Source organism: Dipteris shenzhenensis, chromosome 2 (genome assembly GCF_047967505.1).
Source record: "Dipteris shenzhenensis isolate YYH24624 ecotype China chromosome 2, Dip_SZ_1.0, whole genome shotgun sequence".
Taxonomy (NCBI): domain Eukaryota; kingdom Viridiplantae; phylum Streptophyta; class Polypodiopsida; order Gleicheniales; family Dipteridaceae; genus Dipteris; species Dipteris shenzhenensis.
Window position 1 is genome coordinate 6,101,771 of NC_141597.1, and position 9,415 is coordinate 6,111,185.

General features: G+C 40.9%; 1 protein-coding gene across 1 annotated transcript; it reads right to left on the reverse strand.

Annotated features, from left to right (window-relative positions):
• Positions 1–1,994: 1,994 nt before the first annotated feature.
• LOC147904275 (uncharacterized) lies at positions 1,995–3,481 on the reverse strand. The gene is made up of 2 exons (XM_087393853.1): positions 2,477–3,481; positions 1,995–2,359 (listed from the first exon to the last, which is right to left on the reverse strand). The coding sequence occupies exons 1-2, from the start codon at positions 3,354–3,356 to the stop codon at positions 2,277–2,279; spliced, it is 963 nt and encodes a 320-aa protein (XP_087249979.1). The 5' UTR covers positions 3,357–3,481; the 3' UTR covers positions 1,995–2,276.
• Positions 3,482–9,415: the final 5,934 nt, after the last annotated feature.

Sequence of the window (9,415 nt, forward strand, 5' to 3'; positions counted from 1 at the left end):
TGTCAATCAGTCTTTCCAATCATGTCACGATGCTATGAAGGTGGTTCTCCTTGCCAGTGGAGAGTGGGAGATTCGTAGATATTCCCTTTAAGTTCAACAAAAAGTACCTATTTAATAAATATTTCTACAAGCTCATCCATGCCACATGGAAGAAATGCATGAAAGGGATGGAGGATCCATGTGTGAGGTCGAATGCTACCATTCAAGGTGTACTTGCAAAGGCTAAGGCTTGGGATTACTAGTTTCATATCCAAAGAAGTAAAGTTGATGGAATGGCTCAAGTTCAGGAGGCATTAAGGATGGCCTTGGAATTGACCCTATTCTTGCTACTTTATTGGAAGAATTGGAGGGGGCCTTGAGACCGATCAAAAGTAGAAAGCTCTGGATTTCAATTGGTGATTATGCCTTCTAAGTTATTCTTTCAGGTGGTGAAAAGAAAGCATGATCAAGAAACCATCGATTGACGATAGGGTGATGGATAGAAACGGGATTGAAATGTCATCAGCAAGTATTTGGAGGCCATGTCAAATGCAATTGTACTCAGGGGCTCCCTGTCTGAGGACATGAACACAAGGATGGTCAAATTGTTTCCAAAGGGTGTAAAGGTTGTTGGGGACTAAAGGCCCATCACGATTCTTAAAACTTTATATAAGGTAATAGCAAAAGAGCTGGCCCTTAGGGTCCAAAAGGTCTGCCTATGTGTCGTGGATCATGACTAGAATAGGTTTATTAAGTCAAGAGATACATTGAAAAAATTTGTTCATGTGTGAGTAGCTTAGGATTTTGCATGCTCAATCTCCTTTTTGGATTTGACTTGGATAATGCATACGATAGTGCAAGATGGGATTTCATTCTGGCAACGTTGGATCGGTTTAGGTTTGGCATTGCTTTTGTTAGGATTGTGTCCTCCCTCTTTGGTAATGCATATACAATCCTCTATCTTAATGGAGCAGTGACTAGGAGATTTGAGTTAAAGATATCTATATGGTAAGGGATTCAGATTACGCCCTTGCTTTTTGCATTGTGCTCAGTTCCTTGAATTGTCTTTTTCAGGAAGGGGAAAAAGATGGGTAGACAAGGGTCAATATCCTCCCATTTGGTAACCATTTATGCTCTCAGCTCTTTGCAAATGAGATTGTGGCATCTTCTGAGGAGGATCAGGACACTGTGGACCATATGTATGTAGCTCTTCCCAAGTTTTTTGATGCATCTAGTTTTGAATGCATCTGGGTGAAGACCTTTGCCATTAGGGTTGATCAGTCCCCCCTTCTCGAGTGGGCTAAGGCTCTTCCAGTATAGTAGGTCCAAAGAGGAGAGATTGTTCCATATCTCATATCTACCATTGGTCTTGGCATGTCCCTTCGACAAAGGTTCGAGTGGTTCAAAGAGAAGGTGAAGTTAAAGATGTGCATGTGGCACGGGATGGCTCTAGGGTGGACTACCTAACCTTTGGTAATCTAGTATGTGTTGGTTGTGGCCATGATGTATGTGGCCAATATTTGTAATTTTAAGAGGTGTCATTGGGAAAAGAATAAGTAGCTGTTCAGGGCTTTTTTATTGATTGAAGATAGAAGAGGGGAGGCTTTCAAAACACCAAATCCAAGGGATGGCTTACATCTACCTAACATTAATCTTTGGAATATAGCATTGTTGACCAAATAATTACATTGGCTTTTTGAGTGTCAGGTCCCTTGTGTGGAGGTCACCAAATGCTCCATTGAGAAAGATAGAGAAAAAGCTGTGGGTCATGGGTAGGCTTGTCTTGGTATGATAGATCGTGCTTAAGGTTTCCTTAGAAAATAGGTGGGTTGAATTCGGGAGCATGGGACTGCACTCTTATCCCTAGATGGCCGAGTTTTATTATTAGGCCCTTTTATGGGGCGACTCACGTAAAATTCCCCAAAAAATAACAACCACCCCCCAATATTAACGCGAATTAAAGAGAAGATGCAATTGCTATGAAATCAGCCAACATAAAGGTGAGTGCGAGTCCTCGCAATCTTCAACAACAAAATGACCATCTATGGTCAAATCTACTTTCTACACAGATTTTACAAGATTACCAGACCAGAGCAATTTGGTGTCGTAGCATGGAAACCAAAATTTGAAGAGGAGGAAACTTCGGCGCGAGTTTCACACCCACGGTATTGCCTACTTTTTTGTAAGGAACGACTTGTAAAGTAATACAGTCCCTTATATCGATGCAGCTGATGCGGAGCGGTGGCGTTTTTACACTGACCACTTTGGCCATCAATATAGTTCTTTGTCCGCTTGATTTATGAGGAGCACAGCCTGACACTGCAGGCCACAGCTTGAGCCCAGTGTCTCAATCTTCCTTTCACATGATTTGGATCATCACCTGCATTCCACCATCACTAATAGTGAGACTTTAAAAAAAAAACTCTAGTACTAATCAAAATTTCTGTCTTGCGGGATCGACTTATAATCACGGAATCCAAGTGCCATTGTAAATTACCTGGGCTTGCGACTTTCCATGCCGGTGATGACATCGGCGAAGGGCTGTGCTCAGATGACTGAATTGCCTGAGCAACCGGTGACATGCACTTTGGAGACTCGTTGAGGCTCTGCGTCACCGCATGGTAAACTTCCAGTGCGGGAAGAGTGTCATACAGTTTTGGAATGCAGGTTTCATCGAACCTGAATCCGAGATCGATGCATCCCCGCAACTCTTCGAAATCATCGTCCGTAAGGCTTCTTGTGCGTGAGCTCCTCCTCGTGGCCTCGTTGGGGGAGCCAGGTGATTCTCCGCCTGAGGGGAGTTTGGCTTCAGTAGCCCCGCACTGGCTCGATTCAAATTGCTCAGGTTTTGGCTTCTCCATCCAGTCCATCAGCTTGTCCTGAAGCATGAGTTCCCTCTTCCTTTCCCAAGCTTCGGCCAGCAGGCTCTCCCTGACCGAAGCCGATCTCCTACGGTTCCTCCTACGAGTCCTAAGCCTCGATCCTTTGCTGTTCTTTCTGCCGGAGCTAGCGATATCAAGAGGATCCATCCCAGAAAGAGGCAGCCGCTCTAAGGCTTGCATCGCAATTTGGCTGTCGGAAGACAAACCGGTGGTACCATCAGCAGTACAAGAGCTCGCAACAGCAGCTGGTCGCATTTCTTTCCTCGAATTTGAGATCGCTTTGTCTTCGTAGGAAGAGCTGAGCTCAAGGTCGCTCTCTTCATTATCGTCGAGAAAACAACTCTGTCCAGCGACTGAATCCATCTCGTCTAGTGGGTCAGGTGGGGAGTCTGGAGAAAAGGGATGCTGGGGCTTGGAAGGAGACAACAGGCTGAGGCGCTCAAAGGAGGAGCAGGCCTGTGAGAAAGAGATGGTGAGAACGTCCAAACGGACCATGGTGGATGCAAGGGGGTTCAGCAGGGAAGAAAGAGTCTGTCGGAAAGTCAAGTATGCAAGTTATTGAGGGCACTTGGTGTGTACACATAGAATAGCTCCTTGGGAGTGGTTTTTAAGTGGAGGACAATAGCATGGGTTTGAGCATTTTTTTGTTTTTCCCAATAGACTTTGTGGCTTATTCTTGCTCCTGAGTCCCAATCTTCCCCACCCTTCTTTCTTCTCATCCCCCCTCCCCACAAATCAAACCCTTCCTCCTGGCGGTCTCACCTCTCAACCTCTTGGCCGTCTCACCTCTCAACCTCTGGCATCCCTTGTCATCACTTCATCACCCTTCTATGATTGAGCAACCTCGCTATCTCAATCCTCTTGTCCTTCCATTTAGGATAAAATTGAGGTGGCATTTTATCTTGTAGAAATATGCAATTTTATTGTCGCGCTGTTACAATGTGGACATGTATCATAATGTTAAAGAAAACATGGAAGACCACTCACCTTATTCCAGCAATACTCTTTCCAATCAACATGTCACATAAAAATCGCACATACTGTTGGATTTCCAAATGCTTCCAATGATCTAAATGAATATGCCGGCTCAAAGCACACCATGACAACCTCTCTCCTCATTGCTCAATAAAAATTGTGTGATCTTGTAAGTCAACAACATAATCCACACATGAGAATGACATAAAAAGCCCATAGTAGTGCATTGTCCACCTAAACTATAGCACCTTTACGCTCTTATCAAGTCTATACACTCTAATTCATTGCTTGGAGCCTAAAGATAGAAAAATCTTCTCAATTGGGTTGGTCTTAAAGAGCTTGTGTTTGTTATACCTACTCAACGACTCTATAGTTTCCACAAGAAAAGTTATTATTATTGCAATGCTAGTTTTGGATAGTCTACATATGTTTTGAGTATCTTGGAGGATCACCAAGTTAATATACAAAATTTCATTTTCATAAATGGTGCCTTAAGATGTGTACCACTACACAAGTATCATCTTATATGATGCACACATGTAGAAGCCTCAAAGAGTATTGTCTCATATGATATATTACAAACATTGATATGATTAGGTCTCCTTTCATGTATATATTATGGTGCAACAAATTACCTATATGCTTAATGGCACTATATACCCCCCTAATGTTAAATCTACGTATTGGAGCTCTCTTTGGTTTGAAACATGTATACACTATAAGTATGCCTCCCTAAGTACTGCTCACTACCTTAAAGTTTTCCACTAAATTAATCTTGTAGAGAGGATGTCAATTATATGGGAAGCCATAATTGTTAGTGGGAGCTTAAGAAAGTCTCTCTAACTCATGCATTACCATTTGACACATCCACACTGCGTCCATAGAGTGTGTTAAGTAACCTCGAACATATGACACATTGCATATGATAAATATACATCATTTCCTTAAATGTTTATAGCTTAATTAAAATTTGTTGACTTAAAGTCTTCTAAAAATAAGATACAGTTTTGGGAGCATGTAGATTATCTAGAAATCCAAGGAAGGTTTGGTCGTCATTTTTCTTTGAATAAAGTGTGTAGGCCTAGTAATAAAAGCTTTCTTGGGGACTAGCACACTTGAATGCATTGTGATGGATATGTAAATGCATGCATGGATTGTGTCATGCTAATCTCTAAATATGTAGAGTGCAAAGCTTTCATTGGCATTTCTGGTGTTAACTAGTCGGATTTGCCATGCGATGGAGAAGCAACGAGGCACCTGCCGGTGGGGTATTTATAAAAAAAAGAAAGAGTTGGGGGGAGCTTTTAAAAGAACAAGCAGGGACAGATATTATTGAAAGTCGAGAGGTTGAAACAGTTGTTACCCACAACGCACGTTGAGGCCACGATATAAAAGATGGTGCGCTAGCCAACTTTGCGGCGTTTCATAGCCGCAAACGGTCATCTCCAAACGGTAAAGGCGGAGAGCTCACAGCTAAAGATGGCGGGTTGGGAGCTAAATTGCGTGTTTGTCCACCTTTGTGGCACCGTCTCGATTAGGTTTATCCTTCGAAACTATATCGACAGCTGGTGCAACGTGTTCAAGCCCCCGTGGACCGCTCCATGGGGCCCTTGGAAAATGGTCTGTGGCGGGGCCCGCTCTGAAAGTTCAACATACAAGCCTTGCGGTCCGGAGCCGCCAACCCACGTGTTGTGTCTCAAATCTCCACGTGTCACTTTTGTTGTGGTGTTGTACACTCGTCATTAGCCTGGAATCTGGAGTTTTCCTTGAATGCCTAGCTAATAAGGCTAGTTTCACAGAGGGTCGACGCGTTTCAATGTCCATCGTTTTCGTCCTGGATGCATGCCTTAACGTGCCACCCTTGTCGATTCTTTTGCCCGCGGGCCGCCATTGATGCGACCAGTTAACTAGCGCTGCAGCACAAAATTTGAGGGCCCTCGGCATCTTCAGTGTATACGACTGGCGAAACTTCATGAGTGACATTACTCACGAAAGCTATGGCTACCCGATACGGTCAGTCGAGGACGTGGCTCAGCGACGGGCGGGCCTTGTGGGATCACGGATGGATTTGTGGCGGACTAGCACTCTGTCCCCCGGGTTTTGGTACGGGCCATAAGGCATGGTTGTCCGTACTCTACGGGGAGAGGGGCGAGATTTAGTCGTTTTCAATATGCACTCTTTGAGCATTTGTATAGCTACTCCTAAACCTTACTATTTTAACTTTATTTAACAAAAAAAAGGGTGGGGGGGGAAATCACCTAAACCTTATATATTTTAACTTTATTTAAGTAAAAAAAGGGGGGGAAAGATCACAAAAAAATTAAGTATTGTCTACTTGGTGGGCATTTTATATTCATTTGGTCAAGCAAAGTAGATAATCCATTCTCCTAACCCTTCTAAACCAAGCAAAATGGATTGTCTACTCTCTTAACCCTTCTTGATGATTAATCAAAGAGATTGCCACGACTTACAAAGGAAATATTATGTTTTGGAGATTGTCGATGTTCCATTGGATAGATCACTAGCAATTCGAGGGCCCACCAACAAAAATTGGTTTCCTCTAAAAAGAGGGTGTGAACATTAGAACTAGCTTAAAGTTTGGAATTGAGTGCCTTATATTGCAAGTGTGAACTCTGTCTAGACCAAGTATCAATTTTATTTCATTCCATGCATTTGCTTCTTAGTGAGGAGATTTAAAAGTGTTTAGATTAAAGTTTACATACAGCCTCTTGTTTCAAGTTGTGTTTGCCTCGGGGGGAAGGTGGGGATGGGGGTTCGCTCTTCATAAACCCATATAGCACATGCGAGCAAGCGTGTATTAAAAATGCCCCTATTCTTGCATTTTTTGCATTTTCTCATGTAATTGATTAAGCCCCTTTTGCATGTATACATTTTTCAATCATGACATTTAGACACCCTGTCATAAATCTACACATACAAATTATACTACATTGCTATTGTATGAATCTCCTCATGCATGTAAACGGCTTGTAAGACCCCTATCTACAAAATACCCCTCCGTGCACTAGTGTGCTATGCTAGATGTTTATGAGCGTTCAACCTCCTCCCCCTTCTTCTCCTACTGTTGTTTGTTCCTTGGCTTTATAGATTTTGGATAACATATCCCCACACTAATCAACGTGTGCTTATGTATTGCATATACTTTTCAAAATATGTATATGTAGCTAGATGCTTTCTAGTGTTTTGACATGGAGAAGCTACAATTCGTCTTGCTAGTGAGAATGGAAAAACTTTTTATCAATAATAATTTTCAAAATCAAGAATAGAAAGCATGTTTCTTTAAAGGTTTACCAAAACAGAAAGAAGGGCAAGTTTCTTGCATTTTCCTCATGGTTACTTATATATGTCAAAATGTATGTGGGCTCCAAAACACATAAGCACACTTGAAAAGCTTAAGCTTGTGGACATAATTGATTAAGCTTGTGGACATAATTGATTCATTTTATAATCCATGTGTTAAAAGAAACACATGATTGCATTGGTAAGATAAACAATAAAATTGTGCCAACTTTCACAACCTTCAATTCTATGACTTATTTTCATAAGTAATTTTGGACAAAATTTTATTAAAAAACCACTACTAAAAAAATAAATTAAAACCCAAAAGTAAGCCAAATTTGAGAGTTTTTTAAAGCAAATAAAATTAAAATTATAAAATTTAACATAACATCTTACATAAACTAGTACACAGGCCCACTTCATTTCTGTACTTAAATTTCTATTCAAAAAATCTACTTTATGAAAATATCCTTCCCAAACCAAAAGATGGCACTACCCTTTTGGAATAAAAAATTGATTTACTTACACTATCATTTTGTACTAATAATGCAAAAACTAAGAAACATAATTCTTACATTACTCTATATTGCAAAAATCCTAGTATAAATTTTTATTTTTAAGATCCTCATTTGAAAGGTTAACTTTTCCTTAACTTGTTAATAACTCCCCCCCTTTAACTCTCTCTCTCTCTCTCTCTCTCTCTCTCTCTCTCTCTCTCTCTCTTTAGTACCCCTCCGACATAGCTCGCTGCCGGCAAGCTATGTTGGAGGGTGTTTAAAAACAATCTTTACTCTTTTTTTTAAATCCCCACGAGCTATGTCCAAGGGCTATGAAATTTTCTCTTTAGCTCATTTTTTGCTCTTTTTCTCTACGCTTATGTCTCCTCCTCTCTCTCACTCACTACCCCTTCGGCATAGCTCGTCCGCAAGCTATGTTGGAGGGTGTTTAAAACAAATCTTTGCTCTTTGTTTTTTATTCTCCCCCAACATAGCTTGCTGGTGAGATCTATGCTAGACGAGGTTATTATTTTTTCATTTTTGTGGGCCCGGGAGGCACATTGGAGGGAGGCACTTTGGTCAAGCAGATCTTTGCATCGTCTCATTAGTGCTCCTTGGTTGATGTCCCACTATCTTGGTATTAGTATTCCTTGGTCAATGTATTCATCCCCCCCCATCTTAGCAAATTATTTACTCGATGGAAGAGTTCATCTTAGCATGGTTCAATACTACCCCATAATGCTCTCTCCTTCATCTTGTCTCTCCTAATTTCTTTGTGAGGAACTGCGGCCCTCCTCCTTCTCCACCATGATCCCCCTCCTCTTCCTCCACTTCAAATTTCTCTCAAAACATGATTGTGAGAGCAACTGCACTATGAATGGTTATGTGGGATCATGGTCCGTGCACTCCTTTGACACTCTACTATGCATCACCACTCACAAGCTCAGCTTGACCAGAGGCATTGTCAATCCTTGAACATATTAGTAGGTCTGCTAAGTTTCTTTCCTTGTAATTCATGGACAAGTAGGGGATTGTATAATCTAAGCCCCAAGAGAACAATGTCATCTAGACTTGTTGGTTTTCGAATCTAGGCTTGGGAAGTAGCAAGCTAAGGGTGTCCACTTTTTGTTCACTCCCCAATCCTTAGGAGGTGGAAAAACAAGCTTTATGCAAATCTCGCCTACTTCCTTGTGGATCTAGTCTTTGAAGTCTTCAGACACAACATCATACATGCTATTGTGCACACACTCGTATAGTCGGATTGAAAATTTGATGCACCCACAAAAAATTTCTTTGTGTCACACGGCATGGTTCCAGGGCGGTCACACCTTTGTCACGAACAGAGAGTGTCATATTAAATTCTAAATTTCTCACTCATTTTAGATTAAATGTTATTGAAAGTTTGTAGGTGGTCTGAATGACTTATCTAATTATAAATAATCATTTATAATAAATAAAGTCATAAAATACATGCATTTTAGTAGCACACCACATTTTTTTAGTATTTTGAATAATTAAGCAAATCCAATTCGGTGGAAGGTTAGTAGGAACATAAGGGTGTGTGGTTGAATCATCAAATCCCAAATCCAACGGTTAGATTTAGGAAGATTGAAGTTTAATTTTTACTTTTACTCCTTAGAGGATCAATAAAGAATATTAAAAATAAATCTAGTAATTCTCAAACATGACCAAACATTTCAAAAATGTCAATATTTTTAGTCCTCCGCATGATGAATAAGAGAAAAAAATTTGGTTAAATTTGAGTAAGGGAAACGTACAATA